Below are 20,206 nucleotides of genomic sequence, written 5' to 3'. Positions count from 1 at the left end.
GGCATCAATCTGCTGCTCCACCAGCTTATTTATTGCCTGTTTCAGTTAACTATTGCTGAATAACAAACGAACCCAAAACTTACCCCAAAATAACCATTTTCCCCCTGACAATTCTGTAAATTAGCTGGGCACTTCTTCAGCTGGTCTTGCTGCAACTTTAGTGGGTGCACTCAGCAGAGGGTGAGCTGGAGGAGGGGCCCAAAGATGAGGTCTGAGAAGGCTGAACTTCTCCATGAGGTCTCTTAAAGAGGCTGTGTTTCTTCCCATGCAGCATTCCAAGAAGGCAGAGCAGAAGTCACAAGGCTTCTTGAGGCCTGGGCTCAGAAGTCATACAATGTCACTTTTGCCACATTCTCTCAGTCTAAGCAAGTCATGGGCCAGCTCAGACTCGAGGAGTGGGCAAGTAGAACTCCACCTCTGGATAGGGCTGTGTTTCACTGGGACTATAACTGGAATCACCAGAGGGAGTAAAATCAATTATCCAGAAAGACATGAGAAGTTTCTTAATACCCACTAATAATGATTAAGAAAACAAAACCTCCTTACTATGTACTGGATATGTACTTCACAAGAACCCAAGGAGATACGATACATGTTACAGATGAATATTTCGCAGTGCTCCTGCTCCATGTGAAGAGGAAGAATTCCCCAGGAAAGAAATTCCTGCTTTTAGCCTTCAGCCACCCCTATTTCTTTCTACCTATGGGAGCAGTGACTCCTCTCCTATGCATCTGGGAGAAGGAGTGCATTTCTTCTTTCTTGAGATCTCAGATCCATAGGCAGAGTGCATTCTTTTTTTTTTTTTTCCAACGTTTTTTTTTTTTTTTTTTTTTTTTAATTTATTTTTGGGACAGAGAGAGACAGAGCATGAACGGGGGAGGGGCAGAGAGAGAGGGAGACACAGAATCGGAAACAGGCTCCAGGCTCCGAGCCATCAGCCCAGAGCCTGACGCGGGGCTCGAACTCACGGACCGCGAGATCGTGACCTGGCTGAAGTCGGATGCTTAACCGACTGCGCCATCCAGGCGCCCCTAGGCAGAGTGCATTCTATCTGCTCTGGGGATAGGTGTGCCCTGTGGAGTAGTCCTGCCAGGGGCTCAATTCAACTAAGGAGGATGGGTACATTAGCAAATCCATTTGGTTTACCAAAATCACATTCTCCAAACAGCTCTGTCCTTTGTAAATGAGTTATTTTGAACTCCAACTGCCTGGGTTTCTCAATTGTTTCTGAATTCAGGGAAGAAAAGGAGGGGTGTAATTTATTGGAAACTTTCCAATCCCAACCTTAAACACTATTAGCTCCTTGTCATTGAAAAGGTAATTTGTACAAGGTTGCATAGCTAATATTTGGTAAAACCTCATTCCAGGACGAGCCTCCTTGACCCCCTCTCTCCCTGACTGCAGAAAGCCATTTAACATTTATGTCACCATTTTCCTTCCTTCAACCAAATCCAGGTTAACAAGTCTTCAATATCTTCTTCTCACTTACTCTTCACATCTCCTGTGTCAAGCATTTGCAACCTAGAGGTCAAACGGAGGCATGCTGACCTTTGAAGATTCAAATAGATTTATCTCGAAACCCTGTGCCATAGTGTGATGAAAGTCCTGAGTCCTTCCAGTACCCCTGGGTTTGGGGTGAGAGCACCAGTTTATCTTGTAGACCTTAATTCACCATTTTGTACATGCTATTGCTTCACACTCTCCCTGGACATGGAGTACAGACATGTTGCCTTGATTTCCCCCTTAAACAACCCTAATACCAAACACCTGGGAGCAAACCAAACCTGACTGAAAGTACAGTGCTGGGGAAGTTTTGCATTGTCCAGGCTCCAAAAGCTTCTGCTAAGACCTGTAACTGTCCATTCTTGCTCCCATTCCACTTTGCACTTTATTATGTAAAGCTTCAAGCACATCTAATAGAAATGAGAACACTATAATGAACCCTCTGTTCCAATCGCTTAGTTTGAACAATCAACTCACACTCTTACCCACTCTTTTGTTGGGATTATTTCAAAGCAAAGTCCAGATATCCCTTCATGCACAAATGTTTCAGCATGCTTCTCTACAGAACTGCTTTTGAAAGCATAACCCCCATATCAGTATCATCCTAAATATAATTAATAGCAATTCCTCAATAGCAGCAAATATCAAGACAAGGTTCACACCTTCCCAGTCCCTCTTCTCTCACACACAACCTCCCACCTGGGGCTTCAATCACACCTAACAGTGACGACATGCATGTGTTAATCTTCAGCAGAGAGATCTACTCACCTCAACACAGACCCATTTAAAGACTGCCTACCTGAACAAGGCTGACTGTCCTACTGGGCACAGTAGGCTCAAGGCTTACAGCTCACAGTATTTTCAGAAGATCACAAAATGTTGTAGTTTTAAGAGAGAAGGAAAAAATAAAGTTAGCAAAAATGTTTTTCAATATGTAACGATAATATGTCCATCTTTATATGAACTCAGTCATAAAATGTAATTTTTCTTATTATTTTAAGGAAGAACCCAGAAAGGCAAAAATGTCTAGGATCCATGGAGGTCATAATACAGCCCCTACACCTGGTACCTCCTTTGAGGCATCTCAACGCCATCCTCTAATCTAAGTGTCCAGAACTGAACACATGCTTCTCTACTCTCTTCTTCTGGCCCTCTCGCAGTGAAGGTATACATTATGGAAATAAAGATTACCCAAATGAGGACACACCCAGGCCATTTATTTAGAGCTTGTTATTGGGAGTCAGCCATCATCAATTGCATTTGGCAGAGACTCAAAGGCAGAGGAGTCCTAAAGCTTTGCAGGGGCGGGGGGGAGCAGGGAGAGGTGTGGAGGAGGATTTAAGTATGCTCTGACTCAAGGCTGCTGGCATGCGGAAGTTGGAGATGACCTAACTAGAAACAGGGCACCCTATGTGACTGGCTTAGGGAATATATTTGTCTTTCTCCGGTTGGCCCTATGTTGGAAGTGGGGGCAAAAATAGGCACCAGTAAGGACCACTGACCAGATCCTGATCATTCTGTTCACTACAAAGGTTGTGGTTTAGATTCCTGACCTGGTTGCTACAAAGGTTATGAGTCAGAGTTCTATTGTCATATTTGGACAGACTATTGTCCATCTGTATATTCAGACTCTTACTTCTATCTTGTTTCATAAGCTAGAAATCCAGGAATTATTGTAAATGATTCCCATTTCCCCTCACCATATACAACCCATCACCAAATCCTCAAATATCTCTGAAGTTTGCCACTTTTTTCCATCTCCACTATGGTACCACCAAACTATTTTCATCTTCCATCTGATCTACAAAATAGCTTCCTAACCTGGTCTACATACCTCTACTGTCTCCTCCCCAATTTATTTGTCAAAGACAGTTTCCTAAAAGGCAACCCTGATTATATTATCCCTATGCATAAATTACTTCAACAGCTCCCATTGGCTTTAGGATAAAGACTAAAAGTCAACATGGCTTCCAGGGCCCTTCTTGGTCTAGCTCCCATCCTTCTGCCTCTTCTTGCATCATACAACCCCAATTTTTCCTCTCTGTTTGAGCCAAATTTTCTTTCAGTCCCCAACACACCTATCCACCTGCCACAGGGGATTTACTAGAAGGCTGTGGGTAGCTCCTGAGTCAAAGGAATAGGTGAAGGGCCAGGGTGGCTCCAGGGACACAGGTGGTAGGAGCAAAATGAAGTCTCATCAGGGTACTGCTACTGGGAACTGTCAGCTCCAACTATACCTCTGACCCCATGCAGCACTCTGCACAAGATCCAAAGCCCCAGAGGACAGTTCAGTGGGCTTGGCCAGTTTAGGTCACATGCTCATCCCTTGGCCAGGACACCTTGAATACAAGTCCCAGTAAAGCTTAACAATGAAGACAAAGTAATTCTCCAAAAGAAAATTGGGAGTTCTTACCAGAAGGAGGAGAAATCGATGCAGGATGGCCTCCAAATCAACAAATGTCCACTAAACACATGCTCCCACTACCTGGACTGGCTTTCTATCTCCTCCTATTTGGTTAGTTAACCCTACTCAATTTGTAGATTCCAGCCCAATTGTCCCTTCATTAAAGAAGCCTTCTTTTGTCTTCCTAAGGGGAAACAAAGTTCTCTATTCTGTTATTTCATTGCATTATCATCTCTTCATCATAATACTTACTACTGCTGTAATTTTACATTTATTTGTGAATTTTTGAATTCTGTCCCTCTCAGTTGGCTAAACAGTCCATGAGAGCAGAGCCCACAACTGTTTGGGTTAGTATGATTACCTCCAATGCCTGGCACAGTGCCTGGCAAAGCAAAGAAACTCAACAAACATTCATTCACTGTATGAATCAAGCCATAAAGATATTTATTTTCCCAGTGATATAAACTATGCCATTCCCCCTTACAGGGCAAAAGGAGCTAAATTTTAAATAATATTTTTCCAGTTCATGCTGTATTACATAATTTTCTTATTTAATCTTTATAAAAGTGCAGCAGGAACCCATTTTACACAAAGAAACAGATACAGAGAGTTAGGGAATTTGTTCAAAATCACATACCTGGGTGCCTGGGTGGCTCAGTCGGTTAAGCGTCCGACTTCGGCTCAGGTCGTGATCTTGCAGTCCGTGGGTTCGAGCCCCGTGTCAGGCTCTGTGCTGACAGCTCAGAACCTGGAACCTGCTTCTGATTCTGGGTCTCCCTCTCTCTCTGACCCTCCCCCCCATTCATGCTCTGTCTCTCTCTGTCTCAAAAATAAATAAATGTTAAAATACCAAAAAAACAAAACACCAAAATCACATACCTGGTAAATGATCCATGGGGGATACTAACCCAGATATGCCTGATTCAAAAACCCAAGTTCAAAACTACTATATGGTATTGCCTCTCCATAACACTAGTTATCTCCTTAACACAAAGCATTGGAGATAGAACTCAGGCATCTATAAAACTGGTTTTCAGGTCAATTCATTTTCATGTAAATCTAGATATATATTAAAATTTAATTTCATTTGTAAAATACTTATCCATGGATAGAATAAAACAATTAAATTTTAAAAACTCTGGGAAGATGAAATTTGACAGAGAATTACAATGCTTACCAAATACCTTGCTTTTTCTGTCATTCATGATAAATGACATGAATGAACAGAGATTGGTGCAAGTGTGATTATTTAAGGTAACCCATTCCCTAAATTTCATCTACAGATTATAAAAAGCATTTCAAGTTGTCTCAAAAGGCTTCACCATTTCAGTGTTATTTCTTGGGTAAGGAGGGGAGACTGGAAAAGCAACACAAAGAATTATTTCAATTCTCAGGACTTATTAGAGAAGGGACTGAGCAGAGATCAGCTGCTGGGGAACACAGATCTCTCCGGGAAAGGGAAAACAAACCCAGCAAATACAAGGAGGAGTGTTTCTACAGGTCAGTCAGAGCAATGAGACAGCCAAGATGCTTGTGAGGAGATACAGTAAGGATAAGGCAAGCTCTCATTTTCTCTTTTATTGCATGCTCAAGTCCCCAAACCGGCTAAAGACATGATTACAGGTAACAGCAGGAATTACTATCGATGGTCACAGTGGTGTTCTCTGGAGGTCTCACATGGTTTTTGAGGGGATGGGGAATACAAACTGACAGGATCAGAAATGGGAACTAAGTCACCTAATATGTTTTCTAGATACATAACTACAGTGCGACTGACGTGGCTTTCTGTGCTTAACGCATAAGAGGTTCTGCCAACTCGTGGATCCTCGGAGAACACTGTGTTTTCAGAGCAGCTGGCTTGACTTTAAAGACATTTGGATCGTAATATATAATATGCACAGGAGACCTGAAATGGGGGAAAAAGAATGCAACCTGAAAAAAAAATGAACAGAAAATGGAACTCACATTTCTCAACCATCCACTACGTGTTAGGCTCTATGATATTATGCATTTTTGATTTTCATAAGCACCCCACGAAACAGGTGTCATAACCCTCACTGTACAGGTAAGGACAAGAAGGCTCAGGGAACTTATAAAAATGACCTGTGGTCAAATCCAGATTCATGTATCTATCAGATTCCAAAGCCTTTGCTCTTTCCACAGAAAGTTAATTCTGAAAATTTTTCAGTAACTTGCCAATGTTAAAACCAGCCCAACAGTTCTCTGGTGAACTTGAAGAAATCAAACTTTTGAAGTTTCCACCCTCAGCACCTTACCACCAAATAATAACTTTGCCACTTGGGTAAATCCTGAGGACTTGATCTTACTCTTCCCTTTCCTTTGTCAATGAACAGAAAATGAGCTTCATTTCATTGTTGTTGGAATTTATTTCTTTTAAGGCAAAACATTTGATAAATATTTAAAAATATTTTGTTATGTAAGAATTAACATATTTCCTGTTCCCTAAGCTGAAGACTTCTATGACTTTTTCAGTTTCTCCTAGGTTTTCCTGATGATGCTTAAAAAGGGGTGTCAGGTATTATCTCATGAAGGAAACAAAATGAACTGAGGTTCAGGCAAATTAAGAAATCTTCTAGGAAGTAAATAAGAATTAGACGCAATTTCTTCTTTATTAAATGTATTTTCTTATCTATTTCAAATAGGTCACATGATGCAAAACATGGAAAAATATAAAAGCCTATTTAGTAAAAAATAAATCTTTGTCCTATCCCATTTACCTTGGGCCCCCACAAGTAACCATTGTTACTAGCTTCTTGCATACTTTTCTGAGATGTCATAGGCACCTGCAAGCCAATACATGGCATATGTGTATTTTCTTACACAAACTGTAACATATTTCGTGCTCTGTTCTGTAACTTGCTTCACTTAACAATATGTTAGATAAATAATCCCATATCCATACTTACAGAGTTGTTTCCTAGATCTAAATTTCAATACTAGTCCACTAACCCTTTAACTGTTGCCTTAGATTTGTGGTAAAACCACAGATTTGTCACAATTAATGTAACAAGTGAGATGTTTTTGAAAATTTCCTATATTCTTACAATTCTTTTTATTGGTCTTATTAGGTCAATTTTTCCCTCTCCCTAGCACCCCCAGCCTTCCTGCCCGATCTTAGTTTTTTTAAAATGACATACCTTGTATTTGGATTAGCTAGTTCTTGAATTCTGGGAGATATTTTGTAATGGATAGCAGCATAAGATACTGGCCAACGGGCATCACGGACAGGTAGATAATCTTGATGAAGAGGCTTGGCCTCAGCTAGAGCTATTATTCGGGGGCTAGGTTTGGTTAGCAAGGCAGCACGGGATATCTGTAGTAGAAGCAAAAAGATGCAAAAATAGATTTCAATTTTCACATCTCCCTCTCTTTACAGCTATGCCCCGAACTGAGTCACCATCAGATACAGGTTCTCTCCTGGATTATAGCAGCAGACTCCTTCCTGGTCTCCCTGCTTCCATTCTTGCTCTGTATGATCTAGCCTTTTCTACCAATTACTGAGGGAGAGAATGAGCATTTTAATGAGTGCATTTCATGGGCCACACAGTGTTCTAAGTAGGGCACCTATATTATTCCCACTCAATCATCATAACAACCCCATGAGATACATACTTTCTAAAGCCGCACTCAGATTATGTCACTCTCAGGGTTTAACACCTTCCAGTGGTTTCCCATTTTGCTATGAATAACATTTAGACTCCTTACTGTGGCCTCGAAGGCCCTATGTGATCTGGCTGCTATCCCTATTCCTCTGACCTCATCTCCTTCCTCTCCCCACCTTGATCACAGTGACCTTTGTTACATGAGGCCCCTCTGGCCCAGCTCTTTCCACGTTGGGATTTTTGCACCTGCCAGTTCTTCTACTTGAAATCCTCCTTCCTCAACCTTGTCATGGCTGCTTCTTCATCATTCAAGCTTCTAGATTAAAACATCATGTTCTCAAGGACATCTTCCCTCACCATCCAAGATACATGAACCTTTCTAATAACTCTCCTCTACAGTACACTTATTTAATCTTCTTTATAGCACTTACTAACACCTGACTTAGCTCTCTTATCTCTTTGTTGGTATATTCATTGTCTGTGTCTCCCCATTAGAATATAAGCTTCTTGAATGTTTGCCAAAAGCTAGAATAAGTACACAACTAGTGCTGAATATGTGTTGATTGACAGATGGATCTACTCCTTCTGGTCTTACTTTGAAACTGCATCTGCCAGGTTGCCTTTCTGTTATGTTGCTTAATTGGTAAAACTGGGAGGATGACATATAGCTCCTATTCTCTCTCTTATGTGCTCATTAAAAAGAATTAGGATGGACAACAAACACCACTCAATTGCCCTGAAAGGACTGTGTTGCACTGGTATAGACTTATTTTGGGTTCTAAAAGTATGATATCTGTAGGGGCATCACTTTTTAAAAATATTTTTTATAAACTCCCAAACAATCCTAGCAACTGAAGAAAGTTACCTGTAACTCCCATTTTATATACCAAAAGAACTGAAAGTAAAGTGATTTGCCCAAGGGTCACAAGGAAGTCATGTCAGCAAACTCAAGATGCTTGTCTGAGGGGTTTTGATTTCTAGACTAGATTTCTTTCCTAATAGAATTCCATATCAAATCCTCAGGTTCTTAGAGAATAAAATGTATCCAACCTCCTTGGCAACATGATTTAAATATTTATTGAAAACTCAACTGAAATTGGACACCAAGTTGCCATTACAATGAATGGAGGGGAGTGTCAAGGAGGAGGAGGGAGGGAAGCCACTGAATGTGCCAGCCTCTGTTCCGAGCACCATGCCTTATCTATTATTTCAAGTCACATCACCCTCCAAGTAGGAACTGTTAACTTTATTTAAAAAAAATTTTTTACTAAATTTTTTTCTAAATGTTTATTCATTTTTTGAGAGAGCAAGAGTGAGCAAACAGGGGAGGGACAGAGAGAGAGGGAGACACAGAATCCAAAGCAGGCTCCAGACTTTGAGCTGTCGGCACAGAGCCCCCATGTGGGGCTCGAACCCACGAACTGCGAGATCATAACCTGAGCCGAAGTTGCAGGCTTAACCGACTGAGCCACCCAGGCGCACCAGAACTGTTAACTTTATAATCTCCTTGCCCGCCTGGTTCCACCCAACTTCAAGGTCATCTCAAATTTAAGACTTTGGTATGTGCTCTTCCCTTTACTAGAATATTCTCCTCTCAGACCTTCACTTAGCTGACTCATTCAAGTTTCAGATCAAATATCCCTTCCTTCGAGGAGCTTTCCCTGACTACCATATGCAAAGTAGCGTATTCACCACTCTCACCCAAAGTCAATCATTTCCTATTTTATTGTCTTCATAGCACTTATCACTACCTGACATTATCTTATCTGTTTATTTTTTGTCTCCCTCCATCTTGTTCACTGGGAATGATGGCTGGCACACAGTAGGCATTCAAATACTTGAATGAATAAATAAGGCTCAGGAACACTGCCACAATATCAAAGAGCTAGTAGTAGTGTTGAGGCTAGAATTTGAACCCAGTTCTTACTGATTCCAAAGCCCATGCTCTTCGTCCTCTTTCCCCAGACTCTCCACATATCTTGCAGCTAGGTCTTCCTTCATGCCAGAATCTTGAAAGATTCTCTTTCCCAATGACTTTGGCCTATGCTCTGTAGTGGCAAAGTAGTACCCTAGGAACAACCAGAAAGTGAGGTGAAGGATGCCAAGGAAGTGGTGGCTTACAGGACGGATGGGCATTTCACATCTTTCTCTTTCAAAGCACAGACCCTCTATCTTGATCCTTGGATGGGCAAGGTCTATAATTCTTGGAGTTGCAACAGCACTCAGGGCAGAAGCTGCAATCTTGGTTTCAATCTAGGGGAAAAAAATAAAATAGTGTCTGTAAGTATCAAATAATAAACATGGTACAAAGTACATCTGGCCTCTGAACCAGACTTCTCAGCAAATCCAGCAGAAAGGATAAGAGTCTTGTAGTAACTCATGACCACAGATGAAATTATCAATTTCCATTTTTTTCAAAGTAGGTTGTATGAATTCCAACCCAGATTTTCAGGAACTTGCTGTTAAACTAAAGATGGGGAGGGAATGGCAACATTACATGGTAACTAAGAGATAAATGGTAACGCTGATTTGTGGAATGATAAACTCAGCCAAGAGGGAAGGCTCAGGCCTACCATGTAACAATACTGTAAGAGGGAGAGCTGTGCTTTGTTCTTAACTATTTTCTTAAGCTTATTTATTTATTTTTTGAGAGAGACAGAGAGAGCGAGCAGGGGAGGGGCAGAGAGAAAGAGGGAGAGAGAGAATCCCAAGCAGGCTTTGCACTGTCAGCATGGAGCCCAAGGCAGGGCTCAAACTCACAAACCATGAGATCATGACCTGAGCCGAAACCAAGAGTTGGACGCTCAACTGACTAAGCCACCCAGGAGCCCCTGTTCTTAACTTATTTTTGGCCTTTGGAAATTGGGACTCACATTATCACAAATTCCCACACTTAAAGTGAATTCAAGGGGCTCTCTTCTAATTGGAACAGATAAGAAAAAGAAACCAAAGCCAAGAAGAAGAAAGGCAGAACCACATTCTCCATACACAATGCTGAGCTAGTCCCCCAAGTCATTCCTCACTATCTTAATTATGGAAATGTGTTCAAATTATATGGTCTTCTATTTTAATGACTAGTATTCAAACTCAAAACTTACCACAAGACTTTAAGAGGAATATAGTCAATAAAAATAGGGTTTTAACTGTGAGCAGAAAAATAATAAACAAGATATGTTCCAAATCCCTTTTTGTGTTAAGACGTTTATGATACTAATGCTGACAGTGTTTTACATGTACTCACTCATTTTTTATCTCACCTGGTATATAATTTTTATTTGTATTTCACTTATGGGGAAACTAAAGTTCTATATGAAGTTCAGCAATTTATTTGAGCTTATATAGTGAATAAGTTGCAAAGTTGGGAGTGAAACCTAAGGTCCTATCTGTCTGTACAACTCCATGATAAGAGTATTTTTCTTGGGTTTTTCCACTCTTCCTCTGGTATCTCTCAATACCTTATTTATTCTCTTTTATGAGTATCAAATAATCTTAATTATTTACCTATAGGTCTATGGTTTCTTCTAAATTGAAATTTACTTTAAGGAAAGGAACTGTTTTATTATTCTTATTGTGTCTTACATAATATAATTAAGAAATATTTGTTTAATGAATTGGATTAACAAGTGATCGTTTTATTTCCTTTTTAATTGTAAGCCTTAACTGAAAGCAGTGGCTGTCATATATTTCTCTGATTTTTCCAGAACCTGATAGGAGGCAAAGTTTTATTCATTGTAAATGATTAATTAGCCCTTCATGGAATTGTACAGACACTGAGCCTGGATTGCTTCAATGGTAAATTCTATCAAATACTTAAGACAAAAAAATAATATAAGTGATGTACAAACCTACAGAGAATACAGATGCTAAGCCCAGATTGCTTAGACGGTAAATTTCTTTCAAATATTTAAGAAGAAATAATATAAATCTTATATAAACCTACAAAGAATAAGAAATACTACTAACCTATGGTGATAGAAATTTGGAAGTGGTTGACTCTAGGGCAGGGGGTAGAGTGGAATTGACTAGAAATAGTCAGGAGGAAACTTTTTGGGATAATGTTTTATATCTTGATTGAGGTGATTATTGGATGGATATATACATTTGTTAAAATCTTATTAAACTATACACTTAAGATCTATGCATTTTATGTAAATTATAACTCCAAAATTGCAAAATATATGCTGGAAAAAATAATTTTTATATATATATATATATATATATATATATATACATACATATATATATATATATATACATACATATATATATGTATATATATATATACATACATATATATATATGTATATATATATATACATACATATATATATATATGTATATATATGTGTGTGTGTGTGTATATATATAGCAATATTATATTATATTATATATATACATATATAATGAAGAGTATCTATAATATGTAAAGAACTGTTATGAATCAATACAAAATGTGCAGACCACTAGAAAAATAAAAAGCCATGAATAGACAAATTTACAAAAGAAAAATACATAGTTAAATAAATGTTGAGAATTACTGAATTTGTTAATAATCAAAGAAATGAAAGTGTTTATTAATGAGATAGTATTTTTATTATAAAACTAATATTTCGTAAAATAATATCTAATGTTGGCAAGAATGCACTGCAAAAGTCAGCCCAAATAATGCAACTGGCTATGTAAATCAAAATCACTTTTGTTGGAACACATTTTGGAATAATATATAAATCACCTCAAAAATGTTCATACCCTTGATCTGGTAACTTTACTTCTCAAATTTTTGTTCTCAGAAAATAATCAGATTGAGAATAATGGTGGGGAGACATGTTGATAGAATGACTTCATAAATTAGGACAAGTCAGACAAAGTCATGTGAGGTATCCAGAGTACATGTGTTTAATACTCAAAGATATCTGCTAAATATAAAATAGGAGTCTTCAAAGCCAAAATCTCTCAAGAGTCAAAGATTTTAAAAATCTAAACAGTTTGATTAGTCTTAAGTAGGAGCTGCAGACATCTGCAAGTAGAGAGAGAATGATGGATATGCACTAAGTGAGCTATGAAACCCACTCTTTTTAAGTTTGTAGTGACAAAGTTACCATAAAAAAGAGACTCAGTAACACATTCATAGAAGGGAAAAAAGATTTTTTACAGTTCATCCATCCAAAGTCTCTGGTGGCAAGTAATCTCAGGTAACTGTGACAGTAACTTGGCTTCCTTTGTGGGCATGTGTATTTTTTTTTTTAAGTTTTTTATCTTGAGAGAGTGTGTGTGTGTGTATGAGAACACACGTGAGCAGGAGAGGGGTAGGGAGGGAGAGAGAGGGAGAGAATCCCAAGTAGAGCCCACACTGTTGGCATGAAGCCTGATATGGGGCTCCAACTCAGGAACCATGAGATCATGAGCTGAGCTGCAGTCTAATGCTTAACCAACTGAGCCACCCAGGTGCCCTATTGGGCATGTGTATTTTTAAACTCTGGGAAGGTTCAGCATTAACTGCAAAAAAGCTAAGAGAAACAAAATCATAGAAGTAATAATACCTGGTACTAAGAATAAGTATGCGCTAGAATTGTTGACATTTGGACATGGACTATGGAGTGGATACAATATTTATCAATTAAACTTCCTCATTTTGATAACAGTCCAGTGGTTACATAAGATGATGTCCTTGTTCTTGGGAAATACACACTGAAGTATTTAGGAAAATGACTATATGATATCTGTAACTCTCAAAAATTATTCAGGGAAATAACTAAATACACACACACACACACACCCCACATGGAGGAGACAGAATGATTAAGCAAATGGAATAAAATGTTAATTCTTGCAACTTTTCAGTAAATTAAAAATTATTATAGAAACAAAAACTATGTGTATATTATTAAAATTAAAAAGCATGTACATGGGGGTTCCTGGCTAGTTCAGTTGGTGGAGCATGTGAGTCTTGATCTTGGGGTCATGAGTTCAAGTCTCACACTGGGCATAGAGCTTACAAAACAAAAAACCAAAAACAAACAAAAAAACCAAAAAACAAAAAACAAAACCATGTGCATGTTTAAGAGAATTTGGCCTTTTAGAGTGATCACCTTACAACTGCAACTTGAAGCATATATGTGAGTTATAACATTAGATTGAAATCTTAAGTTTATGTCATTCTTACAACATTGAAAACTTTAAGTTCACCATATTTATAAGTTTAATGTAGATTTTTAAATAGTTATTTAATATTTGAGATTTTGTTCGTTAATGTAGATGGCTGAAGTAAAAGGCTTACAAAATAAATCAAATTTAATATATTAATAAATATGATTTAAGTTATTTGGAGGCATTTGATTAAGTTTAGAAACCAAATCAAACATTATTCAGGACTCTTAAAAGTTATTGTTAAACTTCTGGAATTATAAACAGAGTAATAAAACTTATGCATTAAATTTAAAAGTCTGAGAAAGAAAAAAGATTTTTTTACTGTTTATTTATTTTTGAGAGAGCGAGAGACAGAGAGACAGAGTGTGAGTGGGGAAGGGGCAGAGGGAGAGGGAGACACAGAATCCAAAGCAGGCTCCTGCCTCTAAGCTGTCAGCACAGACCCTGATGCAGGGCTTGAACTCAGGAACCATGAGATTATGACCTGAGCTAGAGTCAGATGCTCAACCTACTGAGCCACTCGGTCATCCCAAAAGAAATAGATTTTTAACTTCCAAGTTTTAAAAATTGACTACTAATTATTTAAATCAAGAACATACCTCTGAACAGTCTTTTCTATATACAAAAACCATGCTCAAGGATACCAAAAGACTCACATCACTGGATTTGCAGGTTCTTTTCTTAAGTGGCTATAAATTCTTTGAAATTATTCTTCTCTCACTGAGAGCTGGGGTTTGTGTCCCTGCCCCCTTGAATCTGGCCAGACTTGTAACTCCATAAATCAAAAGAATATGACTGTAGTGACATTATGTGACTACCAAGGCCAACTCAAAAAAAATCATGCAGTTCTTTTTTTTTTTTTTTTTTTTTAATTTTTTTAACATTTATTTATTTTTGAGACAGAGAGAGACAGAGCATGAACGGGGGAGGGTCAGAGAGAGAGGGAGACACAGAATCCGAAACAGGCTCCAGGCTCTGAGCTGTCAGCACAGAGCCTGACGCGGGGCCCGAACTCATGGACCGTGAGATCATGACCTGAGCCGAAGTCGGACGCCCAACCGACCGAGCCACCCAGGTGCCCCAAAAAATCATGCAGTTCTACCTGGTTCTTTTGGTATGCTCACCCTTGAAACATTCCATTTTAGAATATTCCTTATCAGAATACAGCTGCTATGCTGAGAGAAGTCTAAGCTATACGGAGAGGCCACAAGAAGGTGCTCCTGTGGATATTACCAACTGAGTCTAGCATTTAAGTCATATCAGCCGAGGTACCACACACAGATGTTGTTATGGACTGACTGTTTATGTCCCTCTCAAATTCATATGTTGAAGTCCTAGTCCCCAATGGGTTAATATTGGGAGGTGGGGCCTTTGGGAGGTAATTATGTTTAGATGAAGTCATGAGGTTAGAACCCTCATAATGGGATTGGTGTCCTTATAAGAAGAGAGATAAGAACTCCTCTTTGCACACAAAAAGAAGTCATGTGAGTACACAGCAAGATGGTGGCTGTCTACAAACCAAGAAGAGGACCTTCAGCAAGAAGAGAATCTGCTACACCTTGATCGTGGACTTCTCTGTCTCCAGAACTGTGAGAAATAAATGTCTTTTAAGCCATTCAGTCTATGGTATTTTGTTATAGCAGCCCAAGCTGATTAAGACAAGTATAAAGGAACTTTCAGCCCCCTACCATTTCAGACACCCAAGCCACTAGAGGTATACTAGCTGAGGGATTTCTAATTCATAAAATGCTTGAGTGTAATAAAATACTTATTGTTTTACACTACTAAGTTTGGGGGTGCTTTGGTATGAAGCAACAAATAACCAAATCTCAACTTTAAGAATTGGTTCTCTGTATTGGTTCTAGATTATTTGGAATTTGTTTTTTGAGTATTTGGATTTAAAGTTATTCATGATTCTGTTGCCAGAAGTTAAAAAAAAAATCCTGGTAGTCCATAGCATGCAGTGGCAAAACAGAAAGCAAGACTTCGGGTGACCAAGCAGCTGCTACCAGAAAATAAAGAAGTATAGTGGGATTATCTGGTTGTTTCTAAGTACACTGGAGAAAGTGTGTTAAGAAATGACTGGCTCAGGCTTTTAAGCTCCCACCTTAAGGTCTGGGTAAAGGACCAGAAAGTTTCTGTGACTTCCATAAAAGAAATCCTTATAGTCTATGGTCACAGGGCTGAAAATTCTGAAAACCAAACTCAAAATCTAACTCTGGGAGTGGGTGAATTATAGTGCAAATTGAATTACCAAATTTGTCTGGTCTCCTATGTTCAGGTTAAAGCAATGATTGAGAAGGAGCGGGACCTTGAAAATTGGAATGGGAATATATGAGCAGATTCCAATGAAGATGGGGACCCCTAAATACGGCTGAGCCTTTCTTATGAATACAATCAGCCCTTTCTCTCCTGCCTGAGGAGGTCAGATTCCCCCTGCCTGAAGAACTTGTATTGGGTTGCCCTGAAGTAGATACTTTCCAAGTAACTGCTGGCCTACACTTGCTATCTCTCATTGCTTCTGGGTGTATTAACAAGACCCAAGTTCCAACTGCCTAAACAGCCTTCCATAGACTTCTCTATCAGCTTCCACAATTGCTTAAATTCTGCATAGCTGTTCTGCTTCTCTGATTAAATCTTGGCTGATAAATTAGGCATAGAGATAGTAAGAAAAGTTCATTTGATGAGAGGGAAACATAAACAGGGGAAAAAGGAAGATACACCCAGAAATAAGAGGACAGCATGCTACAGTTATAAACACGTTACATGTTGCAAAATCAATCAGGAACTGTTTCTTTCACATGGACCCACTTACCTTTTTTGGAGGAACATAGTTAGGATTTGTGGCTTTGGCTATTGACAGTTGTAATAAACGGGGTGAAGGATCAGAGATTTGACGAGAACTTCTTGTTAAGTAATCACTGTAGGGCCTATATACAAGTGGAACATGAAATATTATAATCATTGGAGGAAAAATAACTGCATTTTTTCATTGCTATAATCAACCTCTGATCAATTATATATATTGTTTCTATCTTAAAAACTTCTTTTCCCATAATCATAGTTGGGTTTTTTTTTAATATCAGATTGGTGTTTTCTAAAAATATTTGTACTATGAGCCACAGTAAGAAGTGCATTTTATACTGTGATACAGTATATGTAAATCTGTGTGTGTGTGTGTGTGGTGTATATCCAAAACAAAATTATCATGAAACAATGCTTTCCCTGAGTAAGGTATTCTGATTTTTTCACTTGAGCAGAACGGACTCTGCAGAGCCAAGCGTAGACAAGAGGCCCATGGAAGAGGGTAGGAAGGGCGGAGAGGCAGTGTGTGCTATATGGACTGGCAGGAGGGAGCCGGGGCGGTGGAGTGCAGCCCGCTGGGCAAGGCAGAGCCCTGGAGTCTGGCTTGCAAAAGCGGAGGGGCCAGACTCTGTGAGTTCTGACAGCCAGCGGGACTTAACATCTGGAATGTTAAAAGTCAACAGCTCTGCTCGGAGAGTGGGAGGGTGAGAGGACACTGGGAGAGAGAGTTGTTGAGCCCTGGAAGACATAGCTCAGCTCAGCCAGAGTCATCTCCCTCTCCCATCCCCCAGCAGAAATCCCAAAGGGAACCAGTTTCTGTCACCAAACTTGCTTGCACTGCACAAACACACAACGCTATGCTTCTGTGGATCCATCCCTCTGACGGGTCTGCCTCCCTCCTGGTGCTGCAGGGCCCCTCCCGCAGGGGACCACTGACAGCAAAGCAAGCTAAGCCTGCCCCTCCCACCCTGTGCACCCTGTGGATCCACCTTAGCTAATACTCCAGATCCCACCAAAGCAGCACCACAAGCCTGGTAGTGTGCAAGTAGCCCAGACAGGGGCCACACCACTCCACAGTGAGTCCTGCCCCTGGGAGAGGGTGAGATAAGGTACACACCAGTCTGACTGTGGCCCCAGCAGTGGGCTGGGGACAAACATCAGGTCTGACTGCAGCCCTGCCCACCAACACAAGTTACTCCAGACAGCACAGGGGAAGTGCCCTGCAGTTCCGCGCCACTCCAGGGACTACCCAAAATGATGAAATGGAAGAAATATCCTCAAAAGAAACTCCAGGAAGTAGTGACAGCTAACGAATTGGTCAAAAACGATTTAAGCCATATAACAGAACAAGAATTTAGAATAACAGTCATAAAATTAATTGCTGGGCTTGAAAAAAAGTATAGAGGACAGCAGAGAATCTATTGCTACAGAGATCAAGGGACTAAGAAACAGTCATGAGGAACTAAAAAATGCTATAAATGAGGTGCAAAATAAAATGGAGGTGACCACAGCTCGGATTAAAGAGGCAGAGGAGAGAATAGGTGAATTAGAAGATAAAATTATGGAAAAAGAGGAAGGTGAGAAAAAGAGAGATAAAAAAAATCCAGGAGTATGAGGGGAGAATTAGAGAACTAAGTGATGCAATCAAACGGAACAATATTTGTATAATAGGAATTCCAGAAGAGAAAGAGAGAGAGAAAGGGGCTGAAGGTGTACTTGAACAAATAATAGTTGAGAACTTCCCTGATCTGGGGAAGGAAAAAGGCATTGAAATCCAAGAGGCACAGAGAACTCCCTTCAGGCATAGCTTGAATTTATCTTCTGTATGACACACATCATAGTGAAACTGGAAAAATACAAGGATAAAGGGAAAATCCTGAAAGCAGCTAGGATAAACACACTCTAACTTATAAAGGGAGACCCATAAGACTAGTGGCAGATCTATCTACTGAAACTTGGCAGGCCAGAAAGGAATGGCAGGAAATCTTCAATATGATGAACAGAAAAATATGCAGCTGAGAATTCTTTATCCAGCAAGTCTGCCATTCAGAATAGAAGGAGAGATAAAGGTCTTCCCAAACAAACAAAAACTGAAGGAATTCATCACCACTAAACCAGCCCTACAAGAGATCCTAAGGGGGATTCTGTGAGTGAAATGTTGCAAGGACCACAAAGTACCAGAGACATCACTACAAGCATGAAACCTACAGACATCACAATGACTCTAAACCCATATCTGTCTATAATAACACTGAATGTAAATGGACTAAATGCTCCAACCAAAAGACACAGGGTATCAGAATGAATAAAAACACAAGACCCATCTATTTGCTGTCTACAAGAGACTCATTTTAGACCTGAGGACATCTTCAGATTGAAAGTGAGGGGATGGAGAACTATCTATCATGCTACTGGAAGTCAAAAGAAAGCTGGAGTAGCCATACTTATATCAGACAAACTAGACTTTAAATTAAAGGCTGTAACAAGAGATGAAGAAGGGAGTTATATAATAATTACAGGGTCTATCCATCAGGAAGAGCTAACAATTATAAATGTCTATGCGCCCAAATATATAAAACAATTAATCACAAACATAAGCAACCTTATTGACAAGAATGTGGTAATTGCAGGGGACTTTAATACCAAGGATTAAAGCAATAAATACCCTATGGGCAATGGATAGCTCATCTAAACACAAAATCAATAAAGAAACAAGGGCCCTGAATGATACATTGGATCAGATGGACTTGACAGATATATTTAGAACTCTGTATCCCAAAGCAACAGAATATACTTTCTTCTTGAATGCACATGGAACATTCTCCAAAATAGATCACATACTGGATCACAAAACAACCTTTCATAAGTATAAAAGAATTGAGATCATACCATGAACACTTTCAGATCACAATGCTATGAAACTTGAAATCAACCACAGGAAAAAGTCTGGAAAACCTCTAAAAGCATGGAGGTTAAACAGCATCCTACTAAAGAATGAATGGGTCAACCAGGCAATTAGAGAAGAAATTTAAAAATATATGGAAACAAGTGAAGATGAAAATACAACAATCCAAATGCTTTGGGATGCAGCGAATGCAGTCCTGAGAGGAAAATAAATTGCAATCCAGGTCTATCTCAAGAAACAAGCAAAATCCCAAATACAAAATCTAACAGCACACCTAAAGGAAATAGAATCAGAACAGCAAAGACACCCCAAACCCAGCAGAAGAAGAGAAATAATAAAGATCAGAGCAGAAATAAATAATATAGAATCTTAAAAAAACTGTAGAGCAGATCAATGAAACCAAGAGTTGTTTTTTGAAGAAATAAACAAAATTGATAAACCTCTAGCCAGGCTTCTCAAAAAGAAAAGGGAGATGACCCAAATAGATAAAATCATGAATGAAATTGGATTTATTACAACCATTCCCTCAGAAATACAAGCAATTATCAGGGAATACTATGAAAGATTATATGCCAACAAACTGGACAACCTGGAAGAAATGGACAAATTCCTAAGCACCCACACACTTCCAAAACTGTTTAGGAAGAAATAGAAACCTTGAACAGACCCATAACCAGCAAAGAAATTGAATCAGTTATCAAAAATCTCCCAACGAATAAGAGTCCAGGACCAGATGGCTTCCCTGGGGAATTCTACCAGACATGTAAAGCTGAGATAATACCTATTCTTCTCAAGCTGTTTTAAAAAATAGAAAGGGAA

The 20,206-nt window shown here is 39.2% G+C and overlaps 1 protein-coding gene across 4 annotated transcripts in view; it reads right to left on the bottom strand.

Moving 5' to 3' along the window:
• Window positions 1-5,470: 5,470 nt before the first annotated feature.
• Window positions 5,471-20,206, bottom strand: part of SPMAP2L (sperm microtubule associated protein 2 like) — a 55,650-nt gene continuing 40,914 nt past the window's right edge. For 3 of the 4 annotated variants that reach the window (XM_060655739.3, XM_060655741.3, XM_060655742.3), the window contains 4 exons: window positions 16,493-16,607; window positions 9,652-9,783; window positions 7,066-7,241; window positions 5,471-5,813 (listed from right to left, as the gene is read on the bottom strand). In XM_060655739.3, the coding sequence (XP_060511722.1) occupies window positions 5,699-5,813; window positions 7,066-7,241; window positions 9,652-9,783; window positions 16,493-16,607 (538 nt within the window). In that variant the 3' untranslated portion in view covers window positions 5,471-5,698. Of the gene's footprint in view, window positions 5,840-7,065; window positions 7,242-9,651; window positions 9,784-16,492; window positions 16,608-20,206 lie in introns of all 4 variants that reach the window. The other variant, XM_060655740.3, reaches the window with a different exon arrangement.

This window comes from Panthera onca, chromosome B1 (assembly GCF_046562875.1).
Source record: "Panthera onca isolate mPanOnc1 chromosome B1, mPanOnc1 haplotype 2, whole genome shotgun sequence".
In the NCBI taxonomy this organism is placed as follows: domain Eukaryota; kingdom Metazoa; phylum Chordata; class Mammalia; order Carnivora; family Felidae; genus Panthera; species Panthera onca.
The sequence above is the reverse complement of the archived record's forward strand: the minus strand, read 5'-3'. Positions and strand labels throughout refer to the sequence as shown.